A 16673-nucleotide genomic window follows, 5' to 3' on the forward strand; every position below is an offset into this window, starting at 1 on the left:
CTGTGTCCCTCTCTTTTCCTTTCTCGATTCAGTCTGTGTCTTCCTCTTTCTCTCTCGTGTGTGGATGGATGGATGCTAGGAATGCACATGTATATGATTAGATGAGGGTTATGTTTTAGGGATGGGTTAGAGGGAGAGAAAGGCTTTAGGTCGGAGTTGGTCATGGGGGAAGGGTCAAGGGTGGTGGTGGTGTTTCTTGGAATCTGAGTGCTGTGCATTCTTCGTCTCTTTCCATATGAACCCCTTCTCAGATACACCACTTGCAAGGAGTCTCTCATGTTCCGTTTCCTATCTTTTGCATGTGTGAATGCTTAGCTTCTCTGTTGTGAAGAGGTTCCATTGGATGGAAACCCATTGGTGTACTTCGTTTCCCTCTTTCCCTTACTTGAAGAGACCCATTTCTACCTCCGCCCAGCAAATGGCAAGGAGACTCTGATGTTAAGGAGCCTTTGACCTACGCTTCTTTCTAGCTATCTCATGACATCAGTCTTTAGGGTGAGGTTTTTCCCCGATATTGAGGTGGTGTGAGATCAAAACCAATAGCGTTCTTCAGATGTAGCTGTCTGGTTTTCCCATGGCCATTTATTGAAGAGGCTTTCTTGTTCCCATTTGGATATTCTCCCCTTCTGTGTCAGAGATGAGTTGACCATGGATGCCGGGGTTTGTTTCTGGACCCTCAACTTTATTGCATCGATCTGGATCTGTGTGTGTTGTTGTATTCCCAATAGCATACTGTCCTGCTGCTGCCGCTGCGGCTAAGTCACTTCAGTCGTGTCTGACTCTGCGCGACCCCATGGCCTGCAGCCTACCAGGCTCCTCCGTCCAGGGCATTTTCCAGGCAAGAGTACTGGCGTGGGTCGCCATCGCCTTCTCCGATACTCTCCTGAGGATCCTAGTTTGGTCGTCTAATTTCCTCTCACACAACCTTGGATGTCCGTATCGGGGCTTTTTCGTCGGATTGTATTGACAATTTAGGCTCTTTTCTGTTTCCGTAACCCCTTTTGCAATTCTTTGTTCGGTGCGACAATGCATTGTTATTTTGGGAGGAATAGCGTCCAAGCTGTGGATTGCCTTGTGGGGCTGTGACATCATTTTCCCAATAGGAATTCTTTCAAGCCCTGAGCACAGCTTCTCTTTCCAGTGATTGGTTTGGGCTTGATCTTCCTTCTTCCATCTCTCGCCGTTTGGTGAGAACAGGTCCTTCCTTCCCTTCTGGGTTAGATGGACTCGTGGGTATCACTTCAGTGAATGGCATTGTCAGTGGGGGTGATAATTCCCTTCTCATTGGAAGACTTTGCTGTGAGTATTAGAAATGCAAGTGATTTCTCTTCCCCTTCCTCCCTGTCCATCTCTCAGAGCCACCGGGAAACAGAGGCCTCATCCAGGGTCACACAGGCCTGAGGGAGTGCAACTAGACTGTTGTTTCTTCAGGCCCTCAGTGCTGGACATCATCCGGGATACTCTGTGTGTGTCTTCCTCAGTCTGGTGTCCCTTCAGACCTTTCCCTAGTTTTCACAGGCTTGTTGTGTTGGTGTTCTTTGTCTGTTTGGAGACACATCCTTGAGAAGCTTTGTGTTTCCACTCATTCGTCTCGCGATGTATGACCTGTCTTTTGCTTTTGTAATGAGGTCTTTCCCACAGTAGATATCTTTGATTTTGCAAAGTCCACTGTATTCTCTGGGTTGTTTTGTGGACTGCCTTTTAGTTTTGTGTGTGAAGACTCAAAGCACGTGTCCGGTTTCTGCTCATTGTTCTTCTAGATTTGTGACAAGTTTTCATGGAAACTTTGTCTAGGGATAACTGGAAGTGAACTCGGTGTAAGGTGTCAAGTCTCCATCTCCATTCATGTCATGCCCTGCAGTTTCCAATTCCCTGTTCCTGAGTGGTTTTGGAGACCTTGTGGGAAGTTTGGTTGCATGGGAGTTTGCATTTCCACCTTGAGTAGATTCCCACTGTTCTGCCCTCAGGGACACTGTCAAGGGGGAGTGAGGAGCAGCCTGCACTTCCAGCAGTGACCACACGGTGGGGCGAGTGCTGCTCTCCCCTCTGGGAGCCCCAGGCCACAGGCATCCCAGTGAGGAGCCAGCTCTGTGCTCGGCTGAAAGGAGTTAGACTCTCAGGAGCCTCTGAGCCCTTGCCTTTGGATCACCCAGGGTGGGCATTTACTGTGACAGAAAAAAATTGCCCTGAATTCCATGGACGGAAGAGCCTGGCTGTGTAGAGTTCGTGAGTTGCCGTGAATCAGACACAACTGAGGACACAAAAACTCAATAGACTAAAACACTTTTGGGGGGTGGGGGGAGTGAAAGGGGGTGATGTGGGGGTTTTTTTTGTCGTATATAATAGCCAAGGGAAATCTAGTTTAAACCTAAATTCACATAGATGGGAAAGGTATAGCTCTCCGTCAACCTATTAAAAAACAAAAAAAACTACTTAACTTTTCTGAAAGTTTATTTAGTAGCTTCCTTGAGCAGTTCATTGTGAAGCATTTTTTTTTTTTTTCTGTGACATTGGCCTCATTAAAAAGTACGGTTTGCCTTTACTGGATAATTTTGTTCATTGGTTTGTTAGGGTATCTTGGTAATATTTGTGTTTCCTGGGGAGCATGGTCACATGACCTGGCCCTGGCCAATCGGTGCGTTCCAGCTCCCTGGCCACTGTGATTGGCTCCGGACTGGGGCAGTGCCCAATCGGGGCCCAGGGCCGGGCCTCACGTTGGAAGCCAGGGGAAGACGAGCTCTCGTCCTGCTGGGGTAGGGGAAGGGGTGGGGCCGGGGGAGGTCAGGCTCCAGCAGTGGGAGGGGCTTGAGGTCCGCCTGCGGCAGTTGGTGACCTTCCTGCTCCCCTCAGGGCAGAGCCGCCGGCCTGAGAATGAGGGCGCTGCTGAGCCCAGGGGCTGGGATGGCCCGTTGCTGCTGTGGTCCCAGAGCTCCACCCGAGACCTGACGGAGGCCGTCTGCCCGTTGAGTCCTCTCCCGCTTGTCTGTCAGCTTGTTTGAACCATGCTGGGTTTTCTGCCCAGCCGGCTAAGGGGAGTCCCTGGAAATGCAAGGGTGTGGGTTTTGGCAGACTTCAGGGAAGACATGCCAGATGAGCCTGGGAGACTCCAGCTTAATCTGGATTCAGGAGATATCTCTTCGGGCCAGCTAGTAATTGTAGGATAAGCCTAATGAGTCTTCACAGGATGAAGAGATTAACGTGCCAAGGTAGCAATCGATGTCCTCATTCGAGAGGATGATGAAGCTGGTGCTCAGAGAAGGGGGGAACTTGGCCACAGCAAGGAGGTGTGCACCCAGACGGAACCCCCAGATCCGGCCATTTGAGCTCAGGGAGGCCACTGGTGTGGCTTGTCCCTGTGGCAGGGGCCGAGGCACGCAGCCCACCCTGATTCCTGCGGGGGCCTGACTTGGGAAGTGCCATCTGGTAGCTTTGAGACTCACCAAACCAAATTGCACTGGAGAGAGGAAGGACACCTTCCTTCATCCACCCCCCACCCCCGCCGGATTCCCACATACCCTGACCCCTTTCTCTGGATTTCGGAGCCATTTCCAGAGTCCCGCTCATATGACCTCATTCGAAGTGCACTGTGGACGAGCTGCCATCTGCAGCTGCTACCACAGCAGCCAAGGGCTTTATCTCCCGAGTACCTCCCTTCCTTTGGAACTTGGGGGCCCTCTACTCCCCACTTGCACACCACAGACCTTTGCTGAGGATTGCGGGGACCCTCACTCAGTTTGCAGCACGTTGTAGCCATCCCTGTCCTCTCAATACCTCCCTTGCAACTCAGCTTGTGAGCTCCTTTGGAGCAGCGTGGCCCACCTGGCTGCAACGGCAGAGACACAGCTGACAGTGAAACAACAGCTTCGATCTGACAGCCGGAAAGCTCTGTCAAAAGGGACCTCCCTCTTCACACCGTAGAGGCTGTAGGAGCCGCCAGGGTTTGGGAACCAGTGCTGGGGCGAAAATGACTCCACAGCTGTTTTCCTTCCTGGGGAGGGTTCTGGCTCGAGTGGGAATGGCTCAAGTCTCCTAAGGTTCTGAAAGCCCACTGTGTGCAGATTCACGGTACACAGAGAGGAGAAGGTGGAGTCCTGCCCTGGAGGTGGTCACAGCTCACGGATGAGCCAGGCAGGCAGGCAGGCAGGCAGGGCATGAGAACAGCTGAGCTGCCTTCATGAGTGAGTGGTGTGGGGGCAGAGGAAGAGAAGCCGGTCTGCTCCCTCATGTGGTGCCCAGGGCAGGTTGTCCCCAGAGGAAACCCTTACGACGGTGAGGACTCTCACTGCTGTTTCCCAAGGGGTTCCGTCGGTGCGTGTCTTCCCCGGAGCGGTCAGGCCGTCTCTAAAGTACACTGGCCATGGGCATTGCCTCTCCTTGGAACTTCCCATGTGTTTCTCTTTTGTATGGAACAGTGATTTTTCTAGAGGGGTTCTGGGCCACAAGGTTGTTGGGTCATTTGCTAGCCTTCTGTCGTGAAGAACGCTTTCCTGGGCGTTGGGGTGGTTTGTTGTTCCAGCTCCTTTTCTTGGCTTCTTTTGGGAGCTGGTGCAACAAGAGGAGCTCAGCCTCTGCCTTCTGGCTGAGATGTCACCCTTCAAACAGCAATGCCTGCCTGGAGATAATGATGGCATTTGCCAAAAGGGCTTCGTTTGGCACATGATATCTTGAAAGGACGTACACCGTCCTGTCAGCTATCAAAGGCTAGTTCAAATGACATAAAAATGAGAACTCTCCAATGGAGTCTTACAGTAGGTGGAGAGTCCGAAAAAAACTCCTTCAGTCATTTCACTGAGAGTCATTGATTGGGGACACCAAGAATATAGGAAGGAATGCAGAAAGAAAAGATGAAATTGTGGTCAGGATCGGGGGGAGGGATGAACAGGGCCTCCTTGCCTTGAACCCAGGCTTTGTTGGCGGGTGGGGCATAAAGATCGAACGGGTCTGAAACTACAGAGTGGTGATGGTAACACAGTATCACCAGAGTTACACAACAGTGTTCCCAAATTGCAACAATGATGAAAAAGTTTACTAATCCCAACTTAACCAACAAAAATAGACGAAACCATACAAAAAGTAAAACATCACCAGAAAGGTGGAAACAAACCAAATGCAAAGCAGTTCAGGGGAAAGGAACTCCATGTCCCCTGGGGGCAGACCGAGTTGCCGGCGTCCACGGTGAGCAGACAGGGATGGAGGCTGCAGAGCCGACCGCTCCCCTGGACGTGGTGTTTCCGGCAAGGGCTCTGGGTCTCTGTCCAGAGCGGGGGCTCGTTCTTCCTGCAGGGGCGGGTGAGTCATCGTCGGCGTCTGGGTGTTGCGCGGGAGCCAGGGCAGGCTCTCCCTGCCGAGGCGGTGACTCCTCCTCTGCCTCGGGTTCTCCTGCCAAAGCCCGAGCAGGTACAGGCGCACGTGGAGGTGGAGGTTCTGGCTGAGGGGGTGGGACATCAGTGCCTGGGGCTGGGGGTCCTGCAGGCACGGAGATGCGATCTGCCCGGTGTGCTGGCCAGTACCCAGCTGGCCTGGTGTCTCTGCGAGGGCAAGTCTCGGTTCTCCATCTGCCCTCGGTGGATCCCTGGGTCCTGCACCTGGAGCCACCACCTCTGTAGGCACAGGTCTGGGAAGTGGAGCCTGGTTCCAGTTGGAGGCCAGTGCTAGAGCTGGGGGAGAAGCAAAGTTTGCCCACAGGCCAGCCTTGGCATGTGCGTATCCCGGGACAGAAAGCTTCCAAGAGATTCCCAAAGAATACCCAGGGTCGGATGTCTTTCGGGACTGAAGTGTGCAAGATGGGGGTGGGGGCGTGAGGCCAGCGCTTGCTGCAGGCCCAGCAGCATCTTTCGGGGACTCGTCCCTGTGTAGCTCAGCACCCCCTCCCCACACACTCCCGTGCACCAGCCCCAGCGTCCTCACCTCTGTGCTCTGGCGTGCTGGGCTCCAGGTCCTCCTGCTGCCTCAGAGGCCGGGGTTCTCGGGACTCTGGGTCGGAGCCGGGTGTGCTGAGCTCCGTGGCAGCCTCAGACTGGGCCGCCGGGTGTATCCTGGGCGGTGTCTCGGCAGCAGGCCTTCCCCGCCTCCGCTTCGCCCCCGGTGGGGCTGATGCCTCCGTGGGCACGCTCACCTGGAGCCTGCACTGGGCCTCACGGGCGGGGGGGTGGTGCTCCGACCCCTCCCTCTGGGAGGTGGACGGGGTGTCCCCGTCCTCGGCCTCATCACGTGGGAAGCTCTGCAACGACAGTGACCGTCAGCCAGCCGTGCTGGGAGTTTTCCGAGCTGGGCCTGGCCAGTGGAGCCGCTGCTTCTGCCTGCTCGAACTTCTCTTCCCAGAAGGGTCAGAGACGTGTGTCTGCTCAGATCCCCACCCGGGAGGAAAGAGACCCACCTGAGGGTGTGAGGTCAGCCTGGGCGGCCGGCGCTGCCCGCACTCTCCCCATCCCAGCCAGCCTGCTCTCCCCTGGGGTGTGGACACAACTGGTCCGCAGGCTTCTGACCCCACATCCGCCTGGGCTTCCTTGAGGGAGACACACCCCGAGAAACCCGCATCCACACACACAGGCAAAGGACCCGGTGTTTCCGGGTGGCATGGGAGAGGTGGCCTGGCCCGGCCTGGGGCTCCCCGTGTTACCTTTCTGTTTCTCCGGGCAGAGGGCCAGAGGCCTCTCGGGGGTGCCCTGAGCCAACGTCGACAGGGTGCCCACGCACACTGCCTGTGAGCTCTCCTGAGGCCCCGGCCTCTGGGCAGGGGCAAACAGCAGAACATCCTGGCAGCAAGAGATCTGGCTGGGGGCTCCTCTCCGCTCTGGAGGCCTGGATACCCGGGTTGCGGGTTCTGTTGGGTTCTGTTGCCGGCAGGTGACATCATTTCCTGGGGTTCGTGCTGAGGTCCCTTCCCCAAAACTTCCCAAGGGAATCTCTGGGTTTCTGACTGCTCGACCACCCCCCTTAGGCCATGTGCAGGCACAGTGACAGCCACACAGCCCAGCCCACAGCCCTGGGGAGGCCTGGGTGCAGCCAGGGCCTGAGCTCCGAGGACCCCGCTGCTCTCAGACCAGGCTCCTTCTTCTCATAAGTGGTGTGGCCCTGGACAAGCATATGCCCCTCAGGGTTTCCCCAGTCTCTCCATCTGCAGAGTGGGGGTCATTCTCCCATCTGTTTCCTAGGTCTGTCGGCCTACGAGCAGCTCCGTGCCTCTCCACCTGGGGCCGATATCACGTGGAGCTTGTGCGCCGAGACTTCAGAAAGAAAGACTCCATCCAGGGCTGATACAGCACAGAATGGGGCAGAACGAGGCCTGGATGCGCCGTGGTACCCAGGAAAAGGCACCGCCCCTCCTGACTGTTTTGAGACCCCGCATCCAAGTTGGAGGCCCGAAAGGAAGACTCGAAGGTCTCCCTCTCTTATAGAAAAGAGTAGCCAACTTTCTGGTCCTCTGTTTCCATTGAGATTCTGTTCAAGTGTCCCAGCTCGGCTTCTGCGGGTGGCTGAGCTTCTAATGGCTCCCTGCGTTCTTGTCTTTTCCTCTCCAAACCTTCCGTCCTTTTCCCCCTTCTGGGGTGGATGGGCGCTGTCATTGCTTCTACCTTCGAGACAGATTGATGAAAAGTCTGGACCATCGACTCCTTTCCTCTCTTTGGTTCCGTGTCTCTCTCTGGCTGTGTCCCTCTCTTTTCCTTTCTCGATTCAGTCTGTGTCTTCCTCTTTCTCTCTCGTGTGTGGATGGATGGATGCTAGGAATGCACATGTATATGATTAGATGAGGGTTATGTTTTAGGGATGGGTTAGAGGGAGAGAAAGGCTTTAGGTCGGAGTTGGTCATGGGGGAAGGGTCAAGGGTGGTGGTGGTGTTTCTTGGAATCTGAGTGCTGTGCATTCTTCGTCTCTTTCCATATGAACCCCTTCTCAGATACACCACTTGCAAGGAGTCTCTCATGTTCCGTTTCCTATCTTTTGCATGTGTGAATGCTTAGCTTCTCTGTTGTGAAGAGGTTCCATTGGATGGAAACCCATTGGTGTACTTCGTTTCCCTCTTTCCCTTACTTGAAGAGACCCATTTCTACCTCCGCCCAGCAAATGGCAAGGAGACTCTGATGTTAAGGAGCCTTTGACCTACGCTTCTTTCTAGCTATCTCATGACATCAGTCTTTAGGGTGAGGTTTTTCCCCGATATTGAGGTGGTGTGAGATCAAAACCAATAGCGTTCTTCAGATGTAGCTGTCTGGTTTTCCCATGGCCATTTATTGAAGAGGCTTTCTTGTTCCCATTTGGATATTCTCCCCTTCTGTGTCACAGATGAGTTGACCATGGATGCCGGGGTTTGTTTCTGGACCCTCAACTTTATTCCATCGATCTGGATCTGTGTGTGTTGTTGTATTCCCAATAGCATACTGTCCTGCTGCTGCCGCTGCGGCTAAGTCACTTCAGTCGTGTCTGACTCTGCGCGACCCCATGGCCTGCAGCCTACCAGGCTCCTCCGTCCAGGGCATTTTCCAGGCAAGAGTACTGGCGTGGGTCGCCATCGCCTTCTCCGATACTCTCCTGAGGATCCTAGTTTGGTCGTCTAATTTCCTCTCACACAACCTTGGATGTCCGTATCGGGGCTTTTTCGTCGGATTGTATTGACAATTTAGGCTCTTTTCTGTTTCCGTAACCCCTTTTGCAATTCTTTGTTCGGTGCGACAATGCATTGGCATTTTGGGAGGAATAGCATCGAAGCTGTGGATTGCCTTGTGGGGCTGTGACATCATTTTCCCAATAGGAATTCTTTCAAGCCCTGAGCACAGCTTCTCTTTCCAGTGATTGGTGTGGGCTTGATCTTCCTTCTTCCATCTCTCGCCGTTTTGTGAGAACAGGTCCTTCCTTCCCTTCTGGGTTAGATGGACTCGTGGGTATCACTTCAGTGAATGGCATTGTCAGTGGGGGTGATAATTCCCTTCTCATTGGAAGACTTTGCTGTGAGTATTAGAAATGCAAGTGATTTCTCTTCCCCTTCCTCCCTGTCCATCTCTCAGAGCCACCGGGAAACAGAGGCCTCATCCAGGGTCACACAGGCCTGAGGGAGTGCAACTAGACTGTTGTTTCTTCAGGCCCTCAGTGCTGGACATCATCCGGGATACTCTGTGTGTGTCTTCCTCAGTCTGGTGTCCCTTCAGACCTTTCCCTAGTTTTCACAGGCTTGTTGTGTTGGTGTTCTTTGTCTGTTTGGAGACACATCCTTGAGAAGCTTTGTGTTTCCACTCATTCGTCTCGCGATGTATGACCTGTCTTTTGCTTTTGTAATGAGGTCTTTCCCACAGTAGATATCTTTGATTTTGCAAAGTCCACTGTATTCTCTGGGTTGTTTTGTGGACTGCCTTTTAGTTTTGTGTGTGAAGACTCAAAGCACGTGTCCGGTTTCTGCTCATTGTTCTTCTAGATTTGTGACAAGTTTTCATGGAAACTTTGTCTAGGGATAACTGGAAGTGAACTCGGTGTAAGGTGTCAAGTCTCCATCTCCATTCATGTCATGCCCTGCAGTTTCCAATTCCCTGTTCCTGAGTGGTTTTGGAGACCTTGTGGGAAGTTTGGTTGCATGGGAGTTTGCATTTCCACCTTGAGTAGATTCCCACTGTTCCGCCCTCAGGGACACTGTCAAGGGGGAGTGAGGAGCAGCCTGCACTTCCAGCAGTGACCACACGGTGGGGCGAGTGCTGCTCTCCCCTCTGGGAGCCCCAGGCCACAGGCATCCCAGTGAGGAGCCAGCTCTGTGCTCAGCTGAAAGGAGTTAGACTCTCAGGAGCCTCTGAGCCCTTGCCTTTGGATCACCCAGGGTGGGCATTTACTGTGACAGAAAAAAATTGCCCTGAATTCCATGGACGGAAGAGCCTGGCTGTGTAGAGTTCGTGAGTTGCCGTGAATCAGACACAACTGAGGACACAAAAACTCAATAGACTAAAACACTTTTGGGGGGTGGGGGGAGTGAAAGGGGGTGATGTGGGGTTTTTTTTGTCGTATATAATAGCCAAGGGAAATCTAGTTTAAACCTAAATTCACATAGATAGGAAAGGTATAGCTCTCCGTCACCCTATTAAAAAAAAAAAAAAACTACTTAACTTTTCTGAAAGTTTATTTAGTAGCTTCCTTGAGCAGTTCATTGTGAAGCATTTTTTTTTTTTTTTTCTGTGACATTGGCCTCATTAAAAAGTACGGTTTGCCTTTACTGGATAATTTTGTTCATTGGTTTGTTAGGGTATCTTGGTAATATTTGTGTTTCCTGGGGAGCATGGTCACATGACCTGGCCCTGGCCAATCGGTGCGTTCCAGCTCCCTGGCCACTGTGATTGGCTCCGGACTGGGGCAGTGCCCAATCGGGGCCCAGGGCCGGGCCTCACGTTGGAAGCCAGGGGAAGACGAGCTCTCGTCCTGCTGGGGTAGGGGAAGGGGTGGGGCCGGGGGAGGTCAGGCTCCAGCAGTGGGAGGGGCTTGAGGTCCGCCTGCGGCAGTTGGTGACCTTCCTGCTCCCCTCAGGGCAGAGCCGCCGGCCTGAGAATGAGGGCGCTGCTGAGCCCAGGGGCTGGGATGGCCCGTTGCTGCTGTGGTCCCAGAGCTCCACCCGAGACCTGAGGGAGGCCGTCTGCCCGTGAGTCCTCTCCCGCTTGTCTGTCAGCTTGTTTGAACCATGCTGGGTTTTCTGCCCAGCCGGCTAAGGGGAGTCCCTGGAAATGCAAGGGTGTGGGTTTTGGCAGACTTCAGGGAAGACATGCCAGATGAGCCTGGGAGACTCCAGCTTAATCTGGATTCAGGAAATATCTCTTCGGGCCAGCTAGTAATTGTAGGATAAGCCTAATGAGTCTTCACAGGATGAAGAGAGTAACGTGCCAAGGTAGCAATCGATGTCCTCATTCGAGAGGATGATGAAGCTGGTGCTCAGAGAAGGGGGGAACTTGGCCACAGCCAGGAGGTGTGCACCCAGACGGAACCCCCAGATCCGGCCATTTGAGCTCAGGGAGGCCACTGGTGTGGCTTGTCCCTGTGGCAGGGGCCGAGGCACGCAGCCCACCCTGATTCCTGCGGGGGCCTGACTTGGGAAGTGCCATCTGGTAGCTTTGAGACTCACCAAACCAAATTGCACTGGAGAGAGGAAGGACACCTTCCTTCATCCACCCCCCACCCCCGCCGGATTCCCACATACCCTGACCCCTTTCTCTGGATTTCGGAGCCATTTCCAGAGTCCCGCTCATATGACCTCATTCGAAGTGCACTGTGGACGAGCTGCCATCTGCAGCTGCTACCACAGCAGCCAAGGGCTTTATCTCCCGAGTACCTCCCTTCCTTTGGAACTTGGGGGCCCTCTACTCCCCACTTGCACACCACAGACCTTTGCTGAGGATTGCGGGGACCCTCACTCAGTTTGCAGCACGTTGTAGCCATCCCTGTCCTCTCAATACCTCCCTTGCCACTCAGCTTGTGAGCTCCTTTGGAGCAGCGTGGCCCACCTGGCTGCAACGGCAGAGACACAGCTGACAGTGAAACAACAGCTTCGATCTGACAGCCAGAAAGCTCTGTCAAAAGGGACCTCCCTCTTCACACCGTAGAGGCTGTAGGAGCCGCCAGGGTTTGGGAACCAGTGCTGGGGCCAAAATGACTCCACAGCTGTTTTCCTTCCTGGGGAGGGTTCTGGCTCGAGTGGGAATGGCTCAAGTCTCCTAAGGTTCTGAAAGCCCACTGTGTGCAGATTCACGGTACACAGAGAGGAGAAGGTGGAGTCCTGCCCTGGAGGTGGTCACAGCTCACGGATGAGCCAGGCAGGCAGGCAGGCAGGCAGGGCATGAGAACAGCTGAGCTGCCTTCATGAGTGAATGGTGTGGGGGCAGAGGAAGAGAAGCCGGTCTGCTCCCTCATGTGGTGCCCAGGGCAGGTTGTCCCCAGAGGAAACCCTTACGACGGTGAGGACTCTCACTGCTGTTTCCCAAGGGGTTCCGTCGGTGCGTGTCTTCCCCGGAGCGGTCAGGCCGTCTCTAAAGTACACTGGCCATGGGCATTGCCTCTCCTTGGAACTTCCCATGTGTTTCTCTTTTGTATGGAACAGTGATTTTTCTAGAGGGGTTCTGGGCCACAAGGTTGTTGGGTCATTTGCTAGCCTTCTGTCGTGAAGAACGCTTTCCTGGGCGTTGGGGTGGTTTGTTGTTCCAGCTCCCTTTCTTGGCTTCTTTTGGGAGCTGGTGCAACAAGAGGAGCTCAGCCTCTGCCTTCTGGCTGAGATGTCACCCTTCAAACAGCAATGCCTGCCTGGAGATAATGATGGCATTTGCCAAAAGGGCTTCGTTTGGCACATGATATCTTGAAAGGACGTACACCGTCCTTTCAGCTATCAAAGGCTAGTTCAAATGACATAAAAATGAGAACTCTCCAATGGAGTCTTACAGTAGGTGGAGAGTCCGAAAAAAACTCCTTCAGTCATTTCACTGAGAGTCATTGATTGGGGACACCAAGAATATAGGAAGGAATGCAGAAAGAAAAGATGAAATTGTGGTCAGGATCGGGGGGAGGGATGAACAGGGCCTGCTTGCCTTGAACCCAGGCTTTGTTGGCGGGTGGGGCATAAAGATCGAACGGGTCTGAAACTACAGAGTGGTGATGGTAACACAGTATCACCAGAGTTACACAACAGTGTTCCCAAATTGCAACAATGATGAAAAAGTTTACTAATCCCAACTTAACCAACAAAAATAGACGAAACCATACAAAAAGTAAAACATCACCAGAAAGGTGGAAACAAACCAAATGCAAAGCAGTTCAGGGGAAAGGAACTCCATGTCCCCTGGGGGCAGACCGAGTTGCCGGCGTCCACGGTGAGCAGACAGGGATGGAGGCTGCAGAGCCGACCGCTCCCCTGGACGTGGTGTTTCCGGCAAGGGCTCTGGGTCTCTGTCCAGAGCGGGGGCTCGTTCTTCCTGCAGGGGCGGGTGAGTCATCGTCGGCGTCTGGGTGTTGCGCGGGAGCCAGGGCAGGCTCTCCCTGCCGAGGCGGTGACTCCTCCTCTGCCTCGGGTTCTCCTGCCAAAGCCCGAGCAGGTACAGGTGCACGTGGAGGTGGAGGTTCTGGCTGAGGGGGTGGGACATCAGTGCCTGGGGCTGGGGGTCCTGCAGGCACGGAGATGCGATCTGCCCGGTGTGCTGGCCAGTACCCAGCTGGCCTGGTGTCTCTGCGAGGGCAAGTCTCGGTTCTCCATCTGCCCTCGGTGGATCCCTGGGTCCTGCACCTGGAGCCACCACCTCTGTAGGCACAGGTCTGGGAAGTGGAGCCTGGTTCCAGTTGGAGGCCAGTGCTAGAGCTGGGGGAGAAGCAAAGTTTGCCCACAGGCCAGCCTTGGCATGTGCGTATCCCGGGACAGAAAGCTTCCAAGAGATTCCCAAAGAATACCCAGGGTCGGATGTCTTTTGGGACTGAAGTGTGCAAGATGGGGGTGGGGGTGTGAGGCCAGCGCTTGCTGCAGGCCCAGCAGCATCTTTCGGGGACTCGTCCCTGTGTAGCTCAGCACCCCCTCCCCACACACTCCCGTGCACCAGCCCCAGCGTCCTCACCTCTGTGCTCTGGCGTGCTGGGCTCCAGGTCCTCCTGCTGCCTCAGAGGCCGGGGTTCTCGGGACTCTGGGTCGGAGCCGGGTGTGCTGAGCTCCGTGGCAGCCTCAGACTGGGCCGCCGGGTGTATCCTGGGCGGTGTCTCGGCAGCAGGCCTTCCCCGCCTCCGCTTCGCCCCCGGTGGGGCTGATGCCTCCGTGGGCACGCTCACCTGGAGCCTGCACTGGGCCTCACGGGCGGGGGGGTGGTGCTCCGACCCCTCCCTCCGGGAGGTGGACGGGGTGTCCCCGTCCTCGGCCTCATCACGTGGGAAGCTCTGCAACGACAGTGACCGTCAGCCAGCCGTGCTGGGAGTTTTCCGAGCTGGGCCTGGCCAGTGGAGCCGCTGCTTCTGCCTGCTCGAACTTCTCTTCCCAGAAGGGTCAGAGACGTGTGTCTGCTCAGATCCCCACCCGGGAGGAAAGAGACCCACCTGAGGGTGTGAGGTCAGCCTGGGCGGCCGGCGCTGCCCGCACTCTCCCCATCCCAGCCAGCCTGCTCTCCCCTGGGGTGTGGACACAACTGGTCCGCAGGCTTCTGACCCCACATCCGCCTGGGCTTCCTTGAGGGAGACACACCCCGAGAAACCCGCATCCACACACACAGGCAAAGGACCCGGTGTTTCCGGGTGGCATGGGAGAGGTGGCCTGGCCCGGCCTGGGGCTCCCCGTGTTACCTTTCTGTTTCTCCGGGCAGAGGGCCAGAGGCCTCTCGGGGGTGCCCTGAGCCAACGTCGACAGGGTGCCCACGCACACTGCCTGTGAGCTCTCCTGAGGCCCCGGCCTCTGGGCAGGGGCAAACAGCAGAACATCCTGGCAGCAAGAGATCTGGCTGGGGGCTCCTCTCCGCTCTGGAGGCCTGGATACCCGGGTTGCGGGTTCTGTTGGGTTCTGTTGCCGGCAGGTGACATCATTTCCTGGGGTTCGTGCTGAGGTCCCTTCCCCAAAACTTCCCAAGGGAATCTCTGGGTTTCTGACTGCTCGACCACCCCCCTTAGGCCATGTGCAGGCACAGTGACAGCCACACAGCCCAGCCCACAGCCCTGGGGAGGCCTGGGTGCAGCCAGGGCCTGAGCTCCGAGGACCCCGCTGCTCTCAGACCAGGCTCCTTCTTCTCATAAGTGGTGTGGCCCTGGACAAGCATATGCCCCTCAGGGTTTCCCCAGTCTCTCCATCTGCAGAGTGGGGGTCATTCTCCCATCTGTTTCCTAGGTCTGTCGGCCTACGAGCAGCTCCGTGCCTCTCCACCTGGGGCCGATATCACGTGGAGCTTGTGCGCCGAGACTTCAGAAAGAAAGACTCCATCCAGGGCTGACACAGCACAGAATGGGGAAGAACGAGGCCTGGATGCGCCGTGGTACCCAGGAAAAGGCACCGCCCCTCCTGACTGTTTTGAGACCCCGCATCCAAGTTGGAGGCCCGAAAGGAAGACTCGAAGGTCTCCCTCTCTTATAGAAAAGAGTAGCCAACTTTCTGGTCCTCTGTTTCCATTGAGATTCTGTTCAAGTGTCCCAGCTCGGCTTCTGCGGGTGGCTGAGCTTCTAATGGCTCCCTGCGTTCTTGTCTTTTCCTCTCCAAACCTTCCGTCCTTTTCCCCCTTCTGGGGTGGATGGGCGCTGTCATTGCTTCTACCTTCGAGACAGATTGATGAAAAGTCTGGACCATCGACTCCTTTCCTCTCTTTGGTTCCGTGTCTCTCTCTGGCTGTGTCCCTCTCTTTTCCTTTCTCGATTCAGTCTGTGTCTTCCTCTTTCTCTCTCGTGTGTGGATGGATGGATGCTAGGAATGCACATGTATATGATTAGATGAGGGTTATGTTTTAGGGATGGGTTAGAGGGAGAGAAAGGCTTTAGGTCGGAGTTGGTCATGGGGGAAGGGTCAAGGGTGGTGGTGGTGTGTCTTGGAATCTGAGTGCTGTGCATTCTTCGTCTCTTTCCATATGAACCCCTTCTCAGATACACCACTTGCAAGGAGTCTCTCATGTTCCGTTTCCTATCTTTTGCATGTGTGAATGCTTAGCTTCTCTGTTGTGAAGAGGTTCCATTGGATGGAAGCCCATTGGTGTACTTCGTTTCCCTCTTTCCCTTACTTGAAGAGACCCATTTCTACCTCCGCCCAGCAAATGGCAAGGAGACTCTGATGTTAAGGAGCCTTTGACCTACGCTTCTTTCTAGCTATCTCATGACATCAGTCTTTAGGGTGAGGTTTTTCCCCGATATTGAGGTGGTGTGAGATCAAAACCAATAGCGTTCTTCAGATGTAGCTGTCTGGTTTTCCCATGGCCATTTATTGAAGAGGCTTTCTTGTTCCCATTTGGATATTCTCCCCTTCTGTGTCAGAGATGAGTTGACCATGGATGCCGGGGTTTGTTTCTGGACCCTCAACTTTATTCCATCGATCTGGATCTGTGTGTGTTGTTGTATTCCCAATAGCATACTGTCCTGCTGCTGCCGCTGCGGCTAAGTCACTTCAGTCGTGTCTGACTCTGCGCGACCCCATGGCCTGCAGCCTACCAGGCTCCTCCGTCCAGGGCATTTTCCAGGCAAGAGTACTGGCGTGGGTCGCCATCGCCTTCTCCGATACTCTCCTGAGGATCCTAGTTTGGTCGTCTAATTTCCTCTCACACAACCTTGGATGTCCGTATCGGGGCTTTTTCGTCGGATTGTATTGACAATTTAGGCTCTTTTCTGTTTCCGTAACCCCTTTTGCAATTCTTTGTTCGGTGCGACAATGCATTGGCATTTGGGGAGGAATAGCATCGAAGCTGTGGATTGCCTTGTGGGGCTGTGACATCATTTTCCCAATAGGAATTCTTTCAAGCCCTGAGCACAGCTTCTCTTTCCAGTGATTGGTGTGGGCTTGATCTTCCTTCTTCCATCTCTCGCCGTTTTGTGAGAACAGGTCCTTCCTTCCCTTCTGGGTTAGATGGACTCGTGGGTATCACTTCAGTGAATGGCATTGTCAGTGGGGGTGATAATTCCCTTCTCATTGGAAGACTTTGCTGTGAGTATTAGAAATGCAAGTGATTTCTCTTCCCCTTCCTCCCTGTCCATCTCTCAGAGCCACCGGGAAACAGAGGCCTCAT

At 54.6% G+C, this 16673-nt stretch overlaps 2 protein-coding genes and 1 long non-coding RNA gene across 3 annotated transcripts in view; 1 reads left to right on the top strand and 2 right to left on the bottom strand.

The window, feature by feature from the left end:
• Positions 1 to 12699, top strand: part of LOC145529722 (uncharacterized) — a 25155-nt gene extending 12456 nt beyond the window's left edge. Inside the window, exon 3 of the long non-coding RNA XR_014071312.1 lies at positions 10498 to 12699. This is a non-coding gene — a long non-coding RNA (uncharacterized LOC145529722). The remainder of the gene's footprint in view (positions 1 to 10497) is intronic.
• LOC145529579 (uncharacterized) lies at positions 5005 to 10068 on the bottom strand. Its single transcript, XM_081550164.1, has 3 exons — positions 6620 to 10068; positions 5908 to 6220; positions 5005 to 5657 (listed from the first exon to the last, which is right to left on the bottom strand). The coding sequence occupies exons 1-3, from the start codon at positions 6854 to 6856 to the stop codon at positions 5029 to 5031; spliced, it is 1179 nt and encodes a 392-aa protein (XP_081406290.1). The 5' UTR covers positions 6857 to 10068; the 3' UTR covers positions 5005 to 5028.
• Positions 12651 to 16360, bottom strand: LOC145529543 (uncharacterized). The gene is made up of 3 exons (XM_081550123.1): positions 14266 to 16360; positions 13554 to 13866; positions 12651 to 13303 (listed from the first exon to the last, which is right to left on the bottom strand). The coding sequence occupies exons 1-3, from the start codon at positions 14500 to 14502 to the stop codon at positions 12675 to 12677; spliced, it is 1179 nt and encodes a 392-aa protein (XP_081406249.1). The 5' UTR covers positions 14503 to 16360; the 3' UTR covers positions 12651 to 12674.
• Between the last annotated feature and the right edge of the window lie 313 nt (positions 16361 to 16673).

This window comes from Giraffa tippelskirchi, chromosome 12, assembly GCF_054371585.1.
Source record: "Giraffa tippelskirchi isolate mGirTip1 chromosome 12, T2T-mGirTip1v1.2.pri, whole genome shotgun sequence".
Lineage (NCBI taxonomy): Eukaryota > Metazoa > Chordata > Mammalia > Artiodactyla > Giraffidae > Giraffa > Giraffa tippelskirchi.

Bases quoted from the DNA above. Each gene is read 5' to 3' on its own strand.
- LOC145529579 (XM_081550164.1), bottom strand. From the start codon at position 6,856: ATGATGTCACCTGCCGGCAACAGAACCCAACAGAACCCGCAACCCGGG. The intron at 6,221-6,619 runs GTAACACGGGGA...CTGTCGTTGCAG, and splicing joins CTGCCCGGAGAAACAGAAAG to AGCTTCCCACGTGATGAGGC. The intron at 5,658-5,907 runs GTGAGGACGCTG...CTTCTCCCCCAG, and splicing joins CAGCACGCCAGAGCACAGAG to CTCTAGCACTGGCCTCCAAC.
- LOC145529543 (XM_081550123.1), bottom strand. From the start codon at position 14,502: ATGATGTCACCTGCCGGCAACAGAACCCAACAGAACCCGCAACCCGGG. The intron at 13,867-14,265 runs GTAACACGGGGA...CTGTCGTTGCAG, and splicing joins CTGCCCGGAGAAACAGAAAG to AGCTTCCCACGTGATGAGGC. The intron at 13,304-13,553 runs GTGAGGACGCTG...CTTCTCCCCCAG, and splicing joins CAGCACGCCAGAGCACAGAG to CTCTAGCACTGGCCTCCAAC.